The 22,187-nt window shown below is 45.4% G+C and overlaps 2 protein-coding genes across 5 annotated transcripts in view; both read right to left on the minus strand.

Moving 5' to 3' along the window:
• Nucleotides 1–2,730, minus strand: part of LOC111851377 (uncharacterized) — a 29,870-nt gene extending 27,140 nt beyond the window's left edge. The window contains exon 1 of the mRNA XM_023826254.2: nt 1,407–2,730. The gene's annotated coding sequence lies outside the window, so the exon portion shown is untranslated. The remainder of the gene's footprint in view (nt 1–1,406) is intronic.
• Nucleotides 2,731–2,873: 143 nt separating this feature from the next.
• Nucleotides 2,874–22,187, minus strand: part of LOC111851312 (protein turtle homolog B-like) — a 41,174-nt gene continuing 21,860 nt past the window's right edge. For 2 of the 4 annotated variants that reach the window (XM_023826112.2, XM_023826109.2), the window contains exons 3-18: nt 21,048–21,194; nt 20,108–20,259; nt 19,183–19,300; nt 18,703–18,844; nt 17,999–18,144; nt 14,859–15,001; nt 13,271–13,411; nt 12,919–13,038; nt 12,373–12,523; nt 11,909–12,032; nt 10,181–10,353; nt 9,842–10,068; nt 8,956–9,040; nt 8,514–8,675; nt 8,359–8,404; nt 2,874–7,728 (exon numbers count right to left, since the gene is read on the minus strand). In XM_023826112.2, coding sequence (XP_023681880.1) covers nt 6,363–7,728; nt 8,359–8,404; nt 8,514–8,675; nt 8,956–9,040; nt 9,842–10,068; nt 10,181–10,353; nt 11,909–12,032; nt 12,373–12,523; nt 12,919–13,038; nt 13,271–13,411; nt 14,859–15,001; nt 17,999–18,144; nt 18,703–18,844; nt 19,183–19,300; nt 20,108–20,259; nt 21,048–21,194 — 3,443 coding nt within the window. In that variant the 3' untranslated portion in view covers nt 2,874–6,362. Of the gene's footprint in view, nt 7,729–8,358; nt 8,405–8,513; nt 8,676–8,955; nt 9,041–9,841; nt 10,069–10,180; nt 10,354–11,908; nt 12,033–12,372; nt 12,524–12,918; nt 13,039–13,270; nt 13,412–14,858; nt 15,002–17,998; nt 18,145–18,702; nt 18,845–19,182; nt 19,301–20,107; nt 20,260–20,362; nt 20,421–21,047; nt 21,195–22,187 lie in introns of those variants that run through there. The other 2 variants (XM_023826113.2, XM_023826110.2) reach the window with 2 other exon arrangements.

The raw sequence follows: 22,187 nt of genomic DNA on the forward strand, positions 1-22,187 counted from the left end.
GGTTGCATCTGGGTCCAAGAACATGTGATTATGTAAACTGGTGTCTCTCTCTCTCTCTTTTAGTGTGCGGCCCTGCTATGGATAGCCATACATTCAGGCTTTGCCCTCTCTATCTTAGGATGGATTCCAGAAGCAGGACCCTGCATTGAATAAGCAATTATCAAAAATAAATGGATGCCACAAGGGCACCTCTCAGACCTACTACACAGAGGTAGTCTATACAGACAACTCTTATATGCACGTATACAGAAACAGACTGTTACCCCAATGTGTACAGCAGCAAAACCACATTCAACTAATGAGTAAAAAAGACGTCCAAAATGACCATTTCCAGATTGTGACACGTACTAGCTATGAACCTTATGTAAAAGAAATTACATAATGAAAGTGATCACATGAATGAAAATGTATGATCTACAATTAATTTACACTATACTGTTACAGATACATTGGAATAAACAGGAAACAGTATGTTTTGCAAAATGTGTATATACATTTATATATGTATATATAATTATTATTTACTTATTATTATGTATATATATATATATATATATATATTGTTTATGTATTGTATATTTATATTGACATATATATTGTGGTGTAATCAATATTTTAAAAGAACACAAGAGATAAAACACACAAAATACATGAGGAGTAAAGTTGAAATAAAGAACTTTTCTTATTTATGGTGAATTTGTTTAATCGCTTCTCCAAGTGAAAACCTTTTTGCACTTGGTGTGATCGTCAACCAGTTATGCTCACATGAAACCATATTACAGCCAGACATTTAGTTTCCTCAGAAAAAAACGCAGACATGCTCCATACATTAACTCCTGGCCTTTTCCCTGCGGTGAGCGCAGGCGAATTTACACATTCGTACATTGCATCAGTATTTCAAACCCACTTTCTAACACCATGTTCCTTGTTACACTGATCTCACTATATGCAATACTCATTTCCTACGGCTTGGTTAACTTCAATTGGTAATATATAATACACGTGACATCGCTGTTAAAGAATTTTTAAAAGAAACTTAATACACGACTAATTGCCTGACGCATTCACCCATCTGCAGTCTGGATACCACACAAATGTCACTTTTTAGATTTCGCCTATTACGTCATTAATTTATATACCAGCGTTCCTGACTCGCCACCTGTAAGGTAGCTTAGGGGTGAAGTTGAGATGAGCATCTACTGTATGACATTTCTTATTAAATCCAGCATACCAATGCAATCAAACTTTCTGCTTGGAAAATACAGAACGCCTGTCCGTCATTAAGAACTATTAGGAAATACCCTTGTATACAGTAAGTACTCGTTCAATGACAAGAAGGTGTGTAGTGTGCAAGAGGAAAATACGCTTCCCGGGACAGTGATCACTGGCATGCGACCTCCACTTACCAGAAAACCTGCGGATTTCTCCCGGTTTAAACGGTGATTTTCCCCCTTAAATCTTCTCCTGCCGCTGCAGCAGCTCTGCCCGCTCACCCTTCCCCAGATGCCCGCATAATACTACACACGAATGCCCAGCTGGACGAAGTAGTGATGTATTAGTGATCGGTGGGAAAATGCATCCGTACAAAATACGCCTCTTCGTCCTTCTTGTTCTTTTTTCTTTTTTTTTTAAAGATCCGTTTATTTAAAGGCGCTACTTGATCAGCGGTAATCCTTCAAGATAAAAACACGTGGCCAATAACACAGACTTCTTCCTCTATTCGTTGACATAGGTGCGTGTTTCGGACGGAAAGCCGGGATGCGGCAGACTGGCCGCCTCTCTCACAACTGTACATAGAAACATCAGCGCAGCGATTTCTACGCTCACCTCTCCACAGCGTGCACGCCACCGTGAACGCGCAAAAGGGCTCCCGAGCACACGCTGCGGGATCCAAGTTGGCTGGTGGCTGAGCGAGGCACGTTGTGTGAACGACTATATAAGCTATATATCTCCTATTATGAAAAACTTATGAAAACAAAAGTTATAATATTTACTGTAGTTTATGCTTTCCGATAATCGTTGAACGTGCGTTTTGTATGAAATGTTGGTAATATTTCCAGTCATCAATAAGTCTAGTCTATGTAGCTCAGTAAACTCACTATTAAATATTCAATTGGGCTTAAAAATGCTACGCGCCTCTCGGCAAACTTCACTGCTCGTTTCGCTAGGTCTTGGGCAATGGGTGCCCAGGAGTGCTTGGTCGGCGCTGCCTCAGAATATAGCCCCCTAGGCAGCCGCCTATGTCGCCTGTAGAGTACATGGGCCTGTGGGTGCGCGGGCGTTATCCGAAATTGCAAAGTGGAGCACAAGCATTTTTGTAATAGAATCATCGCCATGTAGCCTAGAAATTGTGGTTTCATAGGCCCATTAATTGCATTGATAAAATATGTTAATGTTCATCTAAAGGGGAAGGGGAATCGTATTTAATTTTCATAAATATTTATTATTTGACATACTACAGACAAGTATCAGAATATGGAGTTACAGAATTACTTTGTTAGGAGACGCTTTTACCCAAAGCAACACACTAAACTTGCAAATCACAACTGCTTTGGTATATATATTTGGTGCAATACTGCAAAAATTTAAATACTTCGCAGAACTTTCCTTTTAAGCTTGATTGTGGTCAAATTAGCCTTTTGCAGTAATGTACAATTCGGCCATCTAGGGGATAATATTAAAATTGCATCATGTCCTTGCCTGGGTGCAAAAAATAGGCCTAGCCTACCTAGTTCACTTCAAGCTTCAAAAGAAAGTGCGTTAATGCTTATATATTTTGGTAAATAAAAGTTATAGTTATTAATTTGGGGGAAAAAGCACAAAAGGCAGTGGAAATAGCTTCAACTCTTCAACTAAAAGCAAATTTGAAAAGATATTTTTATGGTTTTTATTATATGAAAATACAAACATCTGTATGTCAGAATTACTGCTACGGAAACATCCACAATCTCCACAATAAGCCTCTTTGTCTATTATAATCTGAAAAAATACCAGTTGGATCCAGGGTGTTTAATGACGTCTTCATGAACAGGGCTGAAGTAGGTGGAAAACTGGCAAAGAACAACAGTGCTGATCAGCACTGAAACGAGTGAAAATGGGTGAAAACACGAGGGTGCAAATGGCGCTACATCGAGAGAAAATAAAAGCAATGGTTCTGATCAGCGTCCAAACAGGAAAACGGCTGGAAACAACAGTGCTGGACTGAGTTAAAACTGATGAGGAGCAGAAGTGCTGATCAGCGCCGACGTGAAAGCGAGCGAAAATAGAGACACCGCTGTTTAGCATTTCATCTAAATTTTGCGTAATCCGTGAGTTTTATATTGCACATAAAAGCATACACTTTTAAGCAAGGACGAAACCTGAATACAAAATGAATGGAACAGAACTAGGCCTACTTTGTTTTCCAAATTAAAAATGTACAGTAACACATGGGACATGGCATTTAATATGAATATTTCATAAGTTTATCGATAATACATTAGCGCCATCACAGAAAACATTAAAATAATACTTAAGATAAGCATAATGAAAACATGCTGTTTAAAGCGCACACAACAGTGCATTTACTTTCAGTGGTAGCATGAGTGTTGATATACTTTTCTTACTACACTTCTAATTTGAATTCTGACTGACAGGGACCAACAGCAGAAAATCTGGAGTAACTGAAAAAACTACAAACAAAACGCAAAAAAACCACAAGTGATTGAAAGAAAACCCATTTGTGGATTGTCCTGATTTCCAAAAGAGGAAGAAGCAGCACAAGTGTCACACAAAAGAGCGTACAGTGTTTCAAAATCAAAGTACAGGAATACATTCGGTCATCCAATTTTGATTTCGTCAATTCGATTTCTGTATTGTCACTGTATCACTGTACGAAGCTTGTCACCAGCAGGACAGTGGCAGCACCTCCTCTCTCTGTTCGGCGTCGTTCTGCCGGTCCATTTTCCATTCAGATAGAGCACCACGGGAGGCTTAAAAAGACATAGCACCAAGTTCTGTCCACAGCACCACTTCAGCCAAGAAAATGCCATCCAAGTTCAATAAGTTTTGTCAGGTCGAACAAACAATCAGTCGTATCTATTAAACTTTTTCATCCGTAACAATTGTGTCAGTGTTGGGGAGGGGAGGGTAGTTGACCCCCAGGAAGCATCATTTAATGGTCTGCGACTCATTCAAAAGAAACGATAATACAATAACAAAAGCATTAAGTACAAAATAAAACCTCCGGATATGGAAAAATTTACCTCTAAACACTGCGAGTATCCAAGTGTACAATTATTCGGAGCACCTGCGCAAAGCTTGAATCCCGATGAAGTTCTTTCTCCAGGGAAACATCGCTTATGCTGCAATTTAATTAAAATGAACGCATCGAAAGAAGTGGAAAAGTGATACAAGTAAATTCTAAAAGGTGCCTCTAGATTTTCCATCGAAGGAAAGCAAAAAGCCTGTGAACCAGTAGTGGACTCACAGCAACAGGGCCCTACAATAGGGAGTATTCTTGACCAGCTGTGATATTATAGAATGGAAGATCTCTGGCATTCCTATTGCAATGTTCCTCAGCCTGTAAACTATACACGAGATCCACATTCAGTGCAGTGACCATCGTTCCCATGTTCTACGGGTCCAGCACACAACGAGTTATTCCAACGCATCTAAAGAGAAGAACTTCCAATCACAAATAAGCAAGACAGATAGTACTAATTTTGTACAAAGTTAACAGTAAGAAACGCAGTTGTCTGTCAGCATGAACATGAGTATAGTTACTTTGTGATATAGTAGCTAAGATACCACATCGGTTTGCCACCCAGAACAAGGAGAAGTTACTACTAAAGCATGATGTGTTGTGTTATGTGTTGTGTTGTGCTTTGACATCCCCCTAAACAAACCACTCCATCCACATCATGCCTTTAGTGTCAGGAACAAGAAGCCACTGGTCCGGCTGATTATCATAAATATTTTTTGTTCTCAGGTGCAATAATTAATCACACTCCTTTCATGGTGTCAAGCTCTTGGCATGGATTTAGGCATAATGTGAAATCATTCAACAGGACATTTAGGGACGTCCTATTTATCATTCACAAGAATTCGAATAACAGCTAAAGTGTTCTTCTGTTTCAGTTAATTTTATGCGAGGAAGCATATTTGAGATAACGTGATTCTGTGACATAACTGTATGACTCTTTGGCACTGTGAGGTAGGACAGAATCCAGTTGACAATATAGGGAGCAAAGCAGCGTAGACTCTGATTTGAGTAAGACTTTACACAGGGAGGGGGGGGGGGAATCATTATGTTTGTTGGGAGCCAGGAGGATTTCATGACGGTTGGGCGGTATTAAAGGAGACATTCATGTTGGATGAAACGGGCAAGTTGGTCATGTTGAGGGAAAACACAAGGGGAAAAATGGAGCAATTTTTAGTCAAGAACAAAGTTTGTTGGCCAGTCTGAGGGGAAGCAGCCACATTTATTCGGTGGTACCAGAGGAGGCAATCGTGTTGAATAGGTGTCCTTGGCGGACGTCTGCTCGCAGGTCTGGTGTCGGCAGAGCAGGAATGGGAAGCAGATCAATGGGCTCTGCAGGGCTGGCCTTCTCTGTCTAGCAGGTTGGAGGACCTGAGAAGCCTAGAGCTCCTGGGTACGAGTAGTGAAAAAGCCTGGAGGACATAAGTCAGCGCTACGTCACGCACATTATTATCGGACAGAATCAAGCAAATAAACAGGAAGGATCTTAATTGTCCTGTACCTGCAAGCCCACCTGTGATGCACATGGTGTTTTCTAGGTGACACAGAAATGAAGAAAATCATAACCATCAGAACAGACAGTGATGAACACAGCACATGTATCCGTAACACATGAAAGGTTTGGTCATGTGACCAAACTGAACTGGTCATGTGATTAAGAACATATTATAAAAAGGGGTTTACCTCAAAATGAATGCTCCTGTTCTACAGGGTGTCTTACATTGTGGTTTAAAAAAAGAAAGAAAAATCTGTATATCTTCACAATTTAAATGGAGGTGAGGGAGTATGTTCAAGTAAGTGGCCAGTTTTGGGGCATGTGCCTGACTGAATCCGTCTTCCAGTCCACAAAGGGCAGCTCGACAGCTCACTGACAGAAGGTCACACCAGGCATGGAAACAAAGAGCACTAGAAATAGGTTGTCGCCCCCTTGTGGCTGTAGAGAGAAATTGGACCTAGCAGCCAACATTCTATGTGAGGGTTTATTCCATAATGGTTGATGAGATCAGTTGATATACTACAGAAAAGAGGACTGTTTGCATATATTGGCTGACAGAGAAGTATTGCCTATCTTGAAGCTGAAAGCGATGACTTCCTACCCTGAATCTGAATGCAGAAGGTGAGATTATTTTGATGACTGGCCTTCTTCATCTGTCCTTCTCTGGGACGCCATCTGTTCAAATGTCTCGCTGCCATCTTTTGGAAGGGATGGGGATTGGGGTGGGCAGCTTGTTCCTAACACCATAGAGGCTTGGCAAGTTGGGGTGGCTCGTGGGGGAGTGGGAGATTCGCTTGTGGGAGGGGGCAAAGCTACCGCCCCCAGCTCGGGCCTTATGGGAAGAAGGGTTAGGGCTGGCCGGGGTCGAGGGCGGACAAAACTCTCCGGGGGGCCTTGGTGGGACTTGGAGGGGCTCTGAGTGAGCGGTGAGAGGCACGAGGGCCGTAAGAGCACCTGACCCAGGGTCACGTCAGCACGCCGCATCACCCTGGGGCTGAGCTGAGGCCGGGGAGGCCACCAGGGGAGGTCAACGGCCAGCTGCGGGGCAGGAGAAGGCAGAACCAGCACACCCATTCCGTTACTGGTGTGTCTCAGCTGACCCGGCAGCTGGGCCTCTTGAGCAATCGAACGCAGTGCCCTGCTGGGGGCCTGGGCCTGGGGGCCGACAGGGGGCTCCAGCAGCATGGGCCCTGGGAATGAAGGCACCTGGAAGAAGGAGGGCTGCAGATGTTCCGGTGGAGCGATGTGGGGTACAGGCAGCGACGGTTCCGGGAGGTCCGGACACAGGCGGAAATGTGGGTGAGGGGGGAAGAACAACTGGGGTCCCGAGAGAGGAGCAAAAGGGAGGAGGGGACTGCTGCGGGGACCGAAGGGCTGGATCTCACTCACGAAGCTCTCCTCTAAAAGGCCGGCCTGGATGTAACGTGCCTCGTGCAGCAGGGGAGGTGAAGACATGGCAGAACTTCCCGGGCTGCTCTCGGGCATGTAGAAGGTTGACGGCAGCTCCAGGGCACCAGGCCTGCTTGTGTATGCGCGGTACGGGCCTTGGGGCAGGGTGATGGGCTGGAGACCTCCTCCATTCTGCGCTGGGCTCTCAATGAGACTCACGCCGGTCATGGGGCTTTGGGGGTGGGGGCTGTAGGCGGGGGGCTGCCCGTAGGACTCCTGGCTGGATGACACGGGCGAGAGCCTGAGCATGGTCACCGCGGAGGGCATGGGGGGCGGGTCATCGTTCTCCTCATCCGACTGGCGGAACTCTGGGTACTGGTCCGACTCCTCCACGAAGGGGAAGCCCTGGATGCGTCCCGGTTGGAAGGGCGGCTCCATGACGAAGCGGCCGTCCGGCCCGCGGCTGATCAGCTCGATGGGTAGGGCGGGCTCAGGCTTGGCCGCCGTGGCCGGCTTGCTCACCTCCCGCTCCGCGGGGCCTTCTTTGGCGGCCGGGGGGCCCACAGACCGCGGGCTTTCAGGACTCGCTTTCCCCGAGGAAGAGCTGAAGGCCCAGAGAAAGAGAGAGAAAGCCCCCCCCCCCCTCAGAATCCAGCTCCATCCTCTATGCTTCAGGCATCTTCCTCTACACATGCTGCAGACCATGTTTGCTACACTATATTAAGACCAGGACTAGGCATGTCACCCACAACAAAGGCTCGATCCTAACTCCATGACCACTGATTGTGTCCAACATGGAGCAGCCATGGACTAAACATGATAGATTCCAGAAGATGCCACTGGTCAAACCTAATAAGACGTAGAAGTCATGAGCTAAACATGATCATGTGGAATTAATTATATTATTCGCTGAACACACATGAAACTGAGTACCACTTAATTCCATATAAACCCATTATCTAAAGCAGAGGAATATTTATTCTCCAGGTACTTAAGAAAAATGAAATTCCGGTTGGCTAGAGACTGACAGCAAGCTCAATGGTTGAATCATAAAAAAAATTTTCAATTTAAATTTCGCTTTGTGGCATGCTTGTGTGATACAGTGCCAAGAGGGCCCAAATCTAAAATAGCAATTATTCAAAGCGTGGCCAGGCTGTTAGATTTACCTCCCTGCGAGACTCTACAGACGTGCTACGTGCAGGAAATGCAAGGCATGTAGTGTGAGGTTACTTACGCAGCTTCCACGCTCTTTCTGCAGTGTGTAATAGACAGGGGGGGATCTGGAGGGGAAGACAAAATGGAGAGTGAAAATAAATAGCCGCCCAGATTGGAAGTGATGGGGAGGTTCACAGGGGAGCCAGTAGGTGGCCCCCGCTTGTCGGCTGGCACCTGGCTTGCGTTTCAGCTTCTGCCGCCGCTGTTTGTTGACAAAGTAGGCCGCCAGGGTGCTGAAGAGAACCGCGGCAGCCAGGAAGCAGAGTGTGGCCACCACACCTGCCACTACGGGGCGAGCAAGTCCCTCCTCAGCTACCTCTGGAGGTAAGGCTATTTCTACAGGAAAAAAAGAGAAAAGGTGGGGGCCAAAGAGGAGCACCGCAGACCTAAACGATGTAGTATTTATACCTGTCATACGTAGCTAAAATACAATACCTAGATACAATACCATAGATTTATGGATACCAAAAATACAATACCATAGATTTATGGATAAAAAGAGAACTCAAATTTTACTTTTTCATAAATAGACAACAGGGGGCAGCAGAGTGATTTCTGCAAGTAAAAAATGCACTTGTATAAAGACATACATATCAGTATGTTTGCACCTGCTCACCTGTACTTGAAACTCCCACTACATTACTGCTTTCACTGATGAGGTCGTCCATGACGGCCATGACTCGGAACTCGTACCACGTCTCCTGCAGCGAGATCACCCAAGAAATCCACCAGTTGCACCCGACTGCAATGTTTCTGGCTCATACACCAACCCTGATTCGTGTCAGTGGCGAAAACTAGGGCCCGGCGTAAATTTTCGTATCTGTGGGAACGGATGTAAATGAAAACCGCAGTGGGAGAAGCCCCGCTTGATGGCGGCGTAATGCAGCACCGCTTTACGGCGTAATGCAGCACCGTGTCGCAGCGTAACGCAGCACGGCACAGACTGTCGGTGGGATGAAAGCCTTTCTGTCTGCCAAGGCTCGTTACGGTTTGCAAACAGAGGCCGTGTTTACAGCCATTCCGTACTGCAAAACATGTGCTCCTCATTCAATTAAGGCCTATTTTAAAGACATTTCGAAACACAGGTCAGTGCTTCCCACTATAAGCCTGCGGTGGAACAATGCTGTGGGAATAATCTCCCCCAAATGTCAGCCCCGAAACCGCCTTTTAACACTGACACCCTGCAAGCGGCTCGGGTGAATGAACAGACACTCTCTGTCGCTTCTTGTTAAGCGGGTCTCGGGCTGTGGACGATGATTTAACACGAACTATGTTGCTTCTTCACTTATCATGACTGCCTGAACAAACGGTCAAGCTCTAGGACCTAAACAAAAAGCCACACTGCAGCTGTGAATTGGGTTTGCTCTACTTATCTGTCAATGCATCAGGAGCAGCTGGTAGTTATTCTTCTCTGACAAATCTTTCCTGACCTTTGCATAGCCCTATTTCCGGAACATCCGCCCTGTCCATGTCTCTGCCAGCGTCACGTGACAGCGCTTGACCTGGACTAGGTCTCTCGCCAGCAGCTCTGTCACCCCGGCCGGGATCGCTTCGTCCAGGACTTCCCACCGATCTCCGAGGCGGAGCTCCATGATGTAGCGCTCGATCGGTGACGTGTGATTGGCCGGAGGGAGCCAGGCCAGCAGAATTCCTTGCTGCGTCCGATTGGCTATTAGGCACCTGGGTGGAGTCAGTAGCACCAATGGTTCCGGAGTAGTCTTAGGGAAGGCTGTGAATGACAAGGGGCCAAAGGTTTATGGGTAACCAGCAACAACCATGAATAAGCGGTTGAAAGATTGTCCCCAGCTGCCGCCCCAGGAGAATCCATGAGGGCTACTGACCCAGCGTGGTGGCGGTGACAACCTCGCTGAAGGGACCTGTGCCCAGCTTGTTTAGGGCCAGCACACTGAACTGGTAGGACATGTGGGGCTCCAAACCCTGGATGAGCAGCGAGGTGTGGGCCCCAGCCGGCGTGGACTGCCAGTCGTGTGGCCCCAGCCGTGTCTTCTTCACCCTGCAAGGGGGGAACACGAGCACCTCTTAAGGAACGAGGTACTGACACGGCAAAAACATCAATCAACACTACATATAACTCGTTAAAGCACGACATACCTCTCCTTCATCACTCCTCACTGGTAACGTCCTGGTTTTTTTTTTACCATGTACATTCAAAATGCACATTATTTATTTTCAGAGTAACATGATCAGTATCAAAAAAGAAAGCAATTGTAGAGTCCATCAGAAGGCATGTGAGGGTTATTTACCAAAATATTCAGGATATATTCAATGAAATCCATCCATCCTTTCATCACCCATAACGGCTTATCCAGTACAGGGTTGTGGTGAGCCTGGCATCTCTCCCAGGAAACACAGGGCACCAGGCAGGAGGACTCCCAGGGTGGCATAAGCTACTCTACTGGAGGCGAACACTCATACCCAAAATGTGCAATTTAGAGACAGCAATGCAGGAAGGAAACTGAGTACTGGGAAGAAACCGACACGGACACTGGGAGACCATGGAAACTGGTTGATAAACTATCCAGCGCAGTATCGCATGATGGTGGTTACCCTGGGTTCCCCTGTGCTGTCGATCAGCCCCTGCTGATCATGGCGCTCGCTGTCAGCACAGAGCAACACGGCCGACTGCGCGCGTCGTCGTCACCCCACGCTCATCCACACCATTAGCTGTTTGTTGGGCCTGGTGAAAGTGACCCTGACTGCTGAGAGGCTCTATCTGTGTCTGAGCCGTGTGGTCTTTGAGTAACTCTGAGACAAGGCTGGGATTCGGCCTTATGTCTCCTTTCTGCACACTGACAAGACAATTACTTTTAGAACTTCCACACTGACCCACACCCAACACAAGCTAAGACGTCCACTGCGAGATGGTCCACCTATTCCCAAATTCAGTTCGGTTCTTCAAGAAGCGCCAACAGAACCCGCCTGTATGTCTATGAAACTGCACACTGTGAGGATTGCTAAATTACACTAAACTGTGTTGTAGACAATTTTGTTTGTGTATTTTCATTGACACCCGAGCAGAATCGGCTGCCCTGAACTTCCTAATGCATGATCTACTTTGCCTGTGATCTACTTTGTGTGTGATGTAATTTGGGTCTAATCCAATTTCGCTAAAAGTTCATGTCCAACAATATTAAAACTTACTCTACATTTTCTGTAATATATACCCAGTTTCCCTTCAAAAAGTGAATACAAACATGCTTCAATATCTTGGACTTCAATGAAACTTTTAAGGGACAGATGACACAACAACACTGAGCATGACTGATGGCTCCTGACTCAATGGCTATGACAATGACTACAGGTCAATGGTTAGCTGCTTTATAATATTAATAGCTAAAGATTAATCTTTATTCAAATACTGCCGGTCCAAATAATTAAGTATTAAAATATGAATATGAAAGGTGAACTGAAGTTCTACACACATACAGCTGCAATTGCTGAGAAACACAAAAATTATCAGAAGTACGCCACACCAAAAAGGCATCACATGACCGCTCCATTCAAAAACAGGGTAGAAGCTGGAAGCAAAGCATGCTGGGATGACTCACACAGGGCCGTACCAGACTGAGAATGTCTGCTCGAATCCACCGTCATAGCCCGGCTCCCAGGACACATTGGCTGAGGTCATGGCGGGAGAAACACGGAGGTTGACTGGGGAGTGCGGACTCGTGCCTGAAGGACATGGGGGAAGGAGGACATTGGTGGAGAATCAAGGGAAGCAGGAGGATGGATTCTACTTTTCTTTAATTTGTACTAGTCTAATTTAGCTAATTTGTTTTCCACGGGTGGTTAATTATATTATGTGTAACTTTAAGTTTAAGTTTGTCTTTCAAATGGGACCTCGCCCCTATTTTGTATTAATTGCTTGTTCAATAACCCCTGTTGTCCCATTTTGTGGCAGTCAGTAACCTTCCAGTTCCTGGTCGTTAACCACAGGCAGAGTGTTTCGGGGTGCAGTCATCACTGAGATAATTGAGAGCCGGTGGCGACGACGACCGGCAGAGCTCCCTACCAGCCACCAAGAGGTGCGTGCTGGCCGTGATGCTGGTGACGACGTTGGTGGCCACGCACTCCCACTCGCCGTGGTCGTCCTTGCTGACGGAGTGGAACTGCAGGCTGCCGTTGGGCAGGACGCTGTGTTTGCTCACGCTTGGCTTTCCTACCTGAGACAGGACACGGCGCTCAGCGGGCGACACCGGAACACGAGGCCTGCTCGCTCCAGGGGTTACATTAGATGAGGATCAACCTTTATCGGGGTGGGTTCTTATACCATCTACAGGCATAAGAGAACCTGGGAACCAGCTTTCATCCTTCACCTTCTATAGGCATAACCAGTACTGGTTGAAGCCCGTGTGGAGCAAACAAACTTCACCATCATTTTATCACCCAATTTTAGGTTGTCGTCCAGGATGGGTAGGTGGGGGGGGGCAAAAGTTGCTAAGTCAGCATCCATCAGAAGATGGCGCCCAAGTTCACCACCTATGTTGACTAATGGGTTGACTGGCACTGGGTGAATCAGAGGGCAGGGGCTGAGCAGTATTCCGATGCACTGTCCCACCTTTCTCCACGTGATTGTTGGAACCTCTGGGTCCCCAGAAGCAGCGCAGGGGATGAGCAGTTGCTTCCCAGCATCCTGCCTGTACTCTGGTCCGGGCCTCACACTGAAGTACGGCGGATCCTGGAGGCCAGAGACGCATCCGGCACTAAGAGACTCCACCATTCATGCAACTAAATACGTTTTATCCCTGCAACCTCATTCTATTCCGGAAACACGGGGCAACCTTGAATACTACTGAAGCACTGCGACATTAATTAGACAGTGGCAGCAGACTGGATCCAAGGCTGGAGACTCTCTTATCCAGTTCATGCAAACCATCAGCCGGCACAATGTGCTGCATGCTGTCATATACCTTTAGCACCAGTTTAGCGGGGAGTGACCTTCCGGTGGTACCCAGGATGTTGTAAGGCATACAGGTGTAGGTGCCCACTGATTCCTCTGTCACCTCCGTGACACGGATGCTTCCGTCCTCCGTCAAACTCCATCCTGGGTGCTGGAGGGGAGGACGAGGTGAGAGGCTGAAGAATGATGCAGTGTCATGTAACCGTCCATCCGAATTCCACGTCGGAAATCACAGGCCCTTCCTGGCAACAGGACTTCCCACCCTCAGATTGTATGGCAAAACGCCAGAAGGGGACCTTATGCTGTTTTATGGTTCCTCCTGACCTGCTATGCTTAGTGGGACATGCTATTGCCGTTAAAGCAATAAAACACATCAGTTCATCAATACTGTAATTACACCTCGGTAAGCAGAAGTGTAACTCGTGGGATATAGTGATAATTTAGCCAACTGCTTGTCTTACTTCTTAACCGAACACTGTCCTGTTTTGTTGATGTTTGCTACCAAACTGACCGGCATACACTGAAAAAAGTAAACCATACCTGTCATTTGTTTGTGTGTTTTTTTCTCATTCCATTAGTTAAAAAAATATTAATTTGCTCTTTTAAACTAAGCTGTCTAATTTATGCTTATGGATGAATTGCTTTTTTTTTACTTTACTATAATATTACTGACATCAGGGAACCAAACTGAAATTTTTCATTTTGATCAAAGCGCTTTTATTAAGTTGAGTGTGATTTGCGCATGCGCCGTCTTTAACGTGGTTTTGGCGGTATAATTATACTGCCGCCTCAAACGGGAGCATGATGTTGAAACAACAACGTTGAAACAAGTAAGGAAAGATATCAGAACCTGTATTTCAGTTAATGTTAGTTAAGCAATTTCCGTTAAACATATTTATATCTTCATATCCTTGACTGGAAATCATTTTCAGCCAACGTAACTTTCAGCCCCTGTGTGGGAAGCAAGTTGCAGTTAAATGTACCCATTGCAAACAGTCTTTTAATTTGTGTATAAATGCAGACATATGGTTTTTCTCTCAGTTTCAAATACAATTAGCAGTATTGAATGACTCTTAATATTTATACATTTTGAAAAAAAAAATTTGTGTTAACATTTTGGATTAAAATATGTTCTTTCCACAATAAATAATGTGTATGTAAAGAAATGTGTTCTGAGTGTAAATCAAAACATAATTAAGTTTTTTTGCTTTTATATTTAAATTATGAATGCCTTAAATCTTTATTTGATGCAACTTAAAAAAGTTAATTTGCTCAAACATTCAAAAGTGAAATATTAAGTTTATAATTTCAGGTTAGATTTAGTAGAATATTTACAATAAGTAATATAGCCAACTCACTTATTTTGATATTTGATATGACTTTAAATATTTGGTTTGTTTCACCTTCAGAAATTAGTTTACATGAACTTAAAAATTTAAAAGTTACAGTAAATGGTTTATTTACATTACGGCAATGCTAAAATTTTAGGTGTGACAGATTACTTCAGTTTTTTTAAGTTGAGCCAGTGTTATATTTCTTTCAGTGTATATTTGTTCCTTCAGAAGCACACGACACCCCAGAAGCCAAAGGTCAAGCACCTTCTCTATCCTCAGTGGAAAGCCGTTCTTTTCCCACTTAACCCATGTCACCGGAGGACTGGCATCTGTGGGACAGCGGATGTAACCCGTCATCTTCTTCGGGACGTAGATTACAGTGGGCATGTTAATCACTCGGGCCGGATCTAGAGGACAAAGCACAGAAAAAGGTACAGGGGAAACAAGGGTAATGTCACAATCCACGGGGGAAGCAGGCGAAGGAAGCCGTGAATAAGCACAAAAGGGCTTTATTTCTGGGATGACACACTCCAAGACACACGTAACGTTAATGACCGGACTGGGGAAACGAACGGAAACGCGGACTAAATACACTGGACTAATGACAGCAATCAGAAACAGCCGTAAAACACTGGGAATCCACATGAGGTTAACGAGGGGGGCGTGGCACAGAAGGATCGGCACGATCGGGGCGTGACAGGTAACATATAACAGATGGAAGTATGTATGGACATGGCCATTGATCCTTGATACTGGGTAGAGTGGGAAGCTGCTCTCTTGGGAATATTGCCAGAGATTTTCAAATAAGACAACATTCATACGACTCATGTGTCAAGACTGTTGGTCTATCACTCACAACCAAAAATGTTTATAGGTTTTATTGGTCATTATTATTCACTACATTTATGATTTGCAACTATATAAAAAAACAAATCATAAACACAAGTTTCAATTATTTAGTTGTAGTGAATTGCCTCTGAAGGAATCAGGGATTAATCTTCCGTCTTCCTAATCTTGGAACTTGGCGTTTTTTCCATTTCTCAATTAGCCAAAATGTTTTATACTTAGCTCATTTATAACAGCTTTACTAAATAGATCTGACTGACGGACTAAAGAAACCTGAACGGTACCACAAGATGAAATGGATGGAGAGGCAGGAACCAACCGGTTTGTTACAGCCCATCTCAAACTCAACGAAGCATGATGCCGAACCAGTAGAGTGAGGGGCAGTCAAGCTGACAAATGAGGAGAATTCGCCGGAAGCCCAGTATGAACTACAGGACGTGAAACAGCCTGCAGTGGCACTGGCAGGTGGATGGGATGAGTGGGGCATGAGATCTTTATTTGGGGAATGGGGAGCAGGTAGTAACGGGAAGGACAGCGGGATGTGGGGAAACGCAAACACAAATCCACATAAACATGAAAGATTCTGGCAGGAGCATGAAAAGGAAACACAGGGGATAGAACAGGAATGATTCCGTATGCCAGCACAGTCAGGAAATGTTTACAGTCCTGAGACTTCATTCAGGTTACCAGAAAAAAAACAATACACACCAATTTATACACTTCACAGGGAATGGGGGACAGGTGGAATTAATCACCATGCCAAATCCTGGTCACGTGACTGTGCCCCCTGAGACAACAAACCCCTTCACACAATTACATTAACAGAATTAGTTAAAATTTGGCCAGCAGGTAATGCAGCGCTTATGCACACAGAGTCAGAGCCCTATGGTTGGTCATCACTTGGGAGACCTTACTCCAGAACCCTTAACTAACATTCTTAACCTACATCTAGTAAAATATCAAAAATTGTACCTTCACTTAAATAATAAATCACAGATCATGGAGAGGACTAGCCCAGACCACCTGCTGGAACACAGTAATTCATGACACACTAATTCCCAGCTTGATTACAGATCAGCGGCCTGTTGACACATGGGTCATACGAATGTTCAGTCTCATTTGAGAATCTCTGGCAATAGTCCCAAGAGAGCAGTTTCCCACTCTACCCAGTAGCCAGCCACAGCAGCATGTCCAGTATGAGAAGGGAGGGTAATACTTTTCCAAATAAAGATTTCCGCAAGGGCAATCCATGAAAGGCTTTCCGGACATCCCGAAATCGAAACGGAACAAACAAGCGGGCGGAGCCGGGGGTGCCGACGTCAGCGTCAGCGGGGGCATAGAGTGCACTGTTAATTATCGGCGGATTCTGGCGCGTGGAGGAAAGGCCCATCGCTTCACATCATGCGAGGGAAGGAGGAGAGCTTCACAGGGTTACCAGAGGGCCGTTTAATGTAAGCACCATTTAGCGTTTGTGGAAAGTGTAATATTCCCCATAGCAGAGTAAACACATCAAACGCATCCATAAATAAAGAGGCCCCTCAGTTATCACCCATCCATTCATCCATAACAGCTTATCCAGTACAGAGTCGTACCCATCCTGGAGCCTGTCCCAGGAAGTACCGGCACAGGGCAGGGAACGTTCTGGAAGGGATGCCAGCCCATAAGCTGATCCACAAAAATAGCTTCACAGAGAAGTGTCTGGGCTTGGTGAACCATTAATAAATTTAGAGCATCTATAATTAACAAAAAATCAGTTACATGAGTTTCGCTATTAAAATATTCTACTATGCAGTGTGTCGATCAGTTAATATTTGTTTACTGCAATTATTATATATTATATTCGAGGTGGACAATGGACATTTTTTGTTTGATTTTCTGTTGCTTTTCAGCTACACCATCTCACGCAGAGTGCTTGCTCAGGCAGACCTCGTATGAATCAGATCGCCCCTTTTTCCTTCTCTCAGAAGCCTGATCTCTGTGAGGGTGAGGGGCCTGGAGCATCCTGCTGGCCCTAACTCAGGAAGGGCCTCTTATTCGCACGCTGGCGGAAGCCTGACGCTATAGAGTTCACTGCCAGCCTGGAGGTCACTGACGCACACGCTTGTACCTGAACACGTACGCAAGCAAGAATGTGTAATACCTGCTGATATTTGGATATCCGTAAGGTAAACATGCCCAGGAGGGATGGCCGTTTAGCTGACCTTGCGGCCATTGAGAATTTTCCCCCTACCAGTCCACAGGGGTGGATTTCTTGTTTCTGGGGAACCACTCAAAAAATTTTGGTGCCCCTTATCCCTACTCAGATGTTTCAAAAACTGAATAAATAGATAGCAAGCAGTCAGAAGATCATAACTAGTTGATGGGTTGGCTGAACATGCTCATAAATAAAGAACATGTTTATTTAATATTTAATGTAGTGACTGTCTGTGGCCTACAGGGGGCCCCAAAATTGAGGGGACCCACCTAAACATGTGGTTTGAGCAGTGAGAACCACGGCTGCTCCCAATCCATCCAAATAGGTTCCGAGAGGAAGCCCCACAGCCCCCCCCCCCACTCACACTGGACGACGAGGTGTGCTGAAGCCGTGGGCGACAGGCCTAAGCTGTTGCTGGGGGTGCAGGTGTATTTTCCGGCATCTTCCGGCTTCACTCGAAAGATGATGAGGGTCCCGTCGATCAGGATTCGCACCCGCAGCTTCAGGTCGCTGTAGGGACAGCAAACAGGCTGAGGCACTGGCGGTCACGCATTTATCTATGTACAGCTTGTGCAATGTAATGCTTCTAAATTGCATGCAGTTTTTGGTACATTCATTTCCCTGGTTTGTGCCCTTTCCTCTGTTTTAATATGGAGGCCCTGCAACCCTAGTAAGCAATCAAATATGTTAATTACACCAAAGTGCATCATACACTGGGACCTGGCTTCAATCCCTACTGTGTTGCATTAGCTGGCTGTAACAGGAGTTAATTGGAGGAGGTCCACAGTGACACCTACAGGGCTACGTCGGGAATTACAGTAAGTAAGTAGAGCTCTCATGGAAATGTGTCATGTCACTTGATGAAGCCTGGGACCCACAGAGTAAACAATCGAGGGTTGGTGACAGCACAGACAAGCCCTCACAAAATGGAATGGGCATTTGGGGGGATATGAATGACAAATGGGAAAAATGGCCAATGCAGATTTGGACAACAACAGCTAAAACAGAGGGTTATAGAGCATAAACACTGCATGAATGGCAGCACAGGGAACTCGATCATAACTTTACTTCTTGAAGTAGACGTTGTCCTCCTCCCAAAACCAGGTGTAGGTCAGGTTTGCAGGGTATGCCTCTGCTTGGCAGGTGAAGAATGCGTTTTGAGATATGTTTACAGTTATGTTCTTGGGTGGTGTAACAATAAATGGTGACCCTGGGGAAAACACAGAAAATGGTCATGGGTTCTCTTCATGAAGATATGTTACTCCTCACCAAACAGCCTGTATAAAGATCATTGCCATCGCTCTGTCAGGCCTTCAAAACAATAGCTAGCAGGTAGGAGATCAAATGACGCATTGCATCTTGTCAAATTGGAATGTGCAGACAGGCAGACAGACAAACAAACAGACAGACAAACAGTAAATAGATAGATAGATAGATAGATAGATGCATTATGTCAGTAATTATGAAAGCCCAATTTGTGCCAAACACATCACAAATTGCATTAGTTTGGTTCTTTGGCAATCCGAGTGACATCACACTTGTAATTACCTTGAATGAGGAGGTGGGTGGAGTGAATGGCCTCCCCCTGAGGGCTGTGGGCGTGGCAAGCATAGACACCGCCGTCCTCCCGCAGGAGCGACACGACCGTCAGCTGCCCGTCAGTCACCTGCCGGGCAGGTGGCCAAAACAATCGCTTTGACTTACATACTTACACAGAGTCTCCAAGGTCACCGATCTACAGCTTAGGCTACAATTGCAGAGTCCAAAGGGCTGGGAGCTCATTCACATCTGTGGCCAAGAAATCCATGGTTGCATAACTCACTGATCAAAAGAGATGTAATTCACTGATAAGCATTTGTGGGGAACACTGCTAAACTGCCGCGGCTGCCACTGCTGAAAGGATTCGCCTTCAAATGAGAGGAGGCATTCAAGCTAAGGGCACCACAAGCTGGATTATCTCTGACGGCACAGCAGTCAAAGCAAACAGCTCCCGGCGCCTCCCGGAAATGGAATACAAACATCACAACCGCAGAAATTAATATGTGCACGGGAAGATTATTAAATCGTGTGCATCCCCCCGTTCAAACATCTTGAAGCTAAAATGCAGATATTTTAATTTTTGACTGGTTAAGATATAACCACAGTCATCCATCATCAGTACCTGAAGGAACCTATAGAAAATCATGTGGAAAACAGATTTCTTTGCTCATTATGATAACAATGCTAGGGTCATATGTGGCCACCACAGGACCAAGATTCACTGATTTGATGTCAGATCTCACTGGAAGATTGTCACCCTTGACACGGTGCAGGTCCAAAGACACCCACGAATAAACGACTTTTGTCCATTATCTGTGACTGAGCGGATCGGTTTCGGACAGAAGCTCAGTCAGCATGCAGTAAAGCGTGCCCGGTGGACTCGGCCGGGCTGTACATGGTGTTACAAGAAGGCTTACAGTTCCTGTTCGGCTACCTGGTACTTATCACTGTCTCCAAGCCGCTTGCCCTCCCTTTGCCAGCTCACCACGGGCTTGGGATTCCCCACAGCGGCACAGCTCAGGGTCACGCTGCCACCTTCCCTGGCCTCCACATACTGTGGGGGTGTACCTGTGAAAGTGGGCGGGGCTGTACGGGCAAGAGTTTATGTCGGCGAATGAGAGCCCAAGAGAGCATATGAAGTACAATTACTCACCGTTAGCATCATTAGCTAATCATGGCTCATCTTTACCTGCATTATCATTAGCGGAAACTGATGTCACGTCTAATTGCATTGGGCAGGGAAGTACCTGTAGCACAGAGTTAACTTTCAATCAACTAAGTGAATTAAAAGACTTAGGGCACATCTGACATCACATACTTACACAGTACATACTGACTTTCTTTAGAAGCCTACTACTTGACTATCAACGTAGTACATACTATATGTGTGCATGAAAATAGTATGCATGCCCTGAGATATATTGCATTGTTACTTGACCTGGATGTTTACCAATAACATAGCCTGACCCCCACAAAAGCTGAAAACTATTTACGAAAAAAAATACATATTCGAGTGAACTTATGTAACTGGGTAACTACTGACATCGGTACAGACATGGCACTTCCTCTGCTATCTTGGCATAAACATCTGAGCAAGCAACATTCTTCATCTCTAGTTACAGCTGCAGTGGCCTTGTGGGATAGTGTAGCATCCATCGGTTGAACACTTTGGAATGTGGCCGAATGCAGCATGTAATCCGGGTACCGTTCATCTACTATCTCATGCATACTAAGGATTGGGACATACTGCTCATTTTGCATACTGTATTATGTACTACCACATAGCAAACAAGTATGCAATTTCAGATGCACACATAATTAGTGCGCTATTTGCAATGGGAACACAGATATGACATTAAGCAAAGCTGGCTCACCTTTGACAGTGAGGTGTACCCAACTGCCATTTTGGAATGGGTCGGTCTGCTGCTCCAGCACCAGGACCCTGCACTCGTACCAGCCCTGGTCTGCAGAGCGCACCTGCTCGATCCGCAGCGAGGCCTTCCCCTGGAGTGTGACTCTACCTACAGTGCCAGAGCAGAGGTTAAAGGTCACTGATATCCAATGGCATAGCACTAGGAAAAAAATTTCTAAATGTATTTTTTTCCCTCCACACTTTCATCTACCCTCTTTGTACAGAATAAAGGTGCATATGAAATTTAATTCAGATTCACAGTAGTCTGTATACCATTCATCCATCTTCCAACCAATTATGCTTGTCAGGATTGCAGGGTGCCTGGAGTCTATCCCAGTGAGGCCTCAGGGTTACTCAATGAGCCACCATACCTCTAGTCCGTCACCCGCCGGTCTACAGCGCTGCCATTTTAACGAATCTGACACAATTTTTATGAGTCCGACATTCTGCATTCATCCTTTTTGTGTCTGTGTGTCGTATCAGGAAATTGGAATTTAATCACTAGCGTAAATGTATCTCGCCACCATTACAAAGTGAAAATTTCCACGTCGGATGCCAGTCGGGAAGCCGCAGGGGCTTGTCAGCTGTCGTCCATGAGTGAATTTCACAGCCTCGACACATTGAGCAGGCGCATATGTGCGGCCAAACTGTACCGGGTACAGTGTTAACCCTGCTAACTTTATTGGAGCTCATCTAGTTCTATTAACACTGCAGTTTTTGGTGTCGGTCTCTCACTCTGAATCAATGTACCAGTTTGCTAGACATCAGCCACCTGTGGGAAGGTCGTTAGGAGTGCACTGCAGTATGAACATGTTTATCTAATATCCATTTAGCTACAAAACAGTTGTATTTACTAGCTAAATGCTCAAGATATTACTCAGCAGCCAATTAACAATAGCTATTAGAAGGCTAATTATGGTCCATATCCAATATCAAGTTACCTCAAGCATGTCATTGAACAAATTTGGGAAACAATCAGAGTCAAATGTGGATGCTATTTACCCTCAGTCAGACATACACAGACATTAATGCTAACGGATCTGCTCTCTGCAGTCTGTTCTTACAGTTTGATCAAAAACAGAGACCGAGACCAAAATATTGT

The sequence above is a fragment of the Paramormyrops kingsleyae genome, chromosome 17 (assembly GCF_048594095.1).
Source record: "Paramormyrops kingsleyae isolate MSU_618 chromosome 17, PKINGS_0.4, whole genome shotgun sequence".
Classification (NCBI taxonomy): Eukaryota; Metazoa; Chordata; class Actinopteri; order Osteoglossiformes; family Mormyridae; genus Paramormyrops; species Paramormyrops kingsleyae.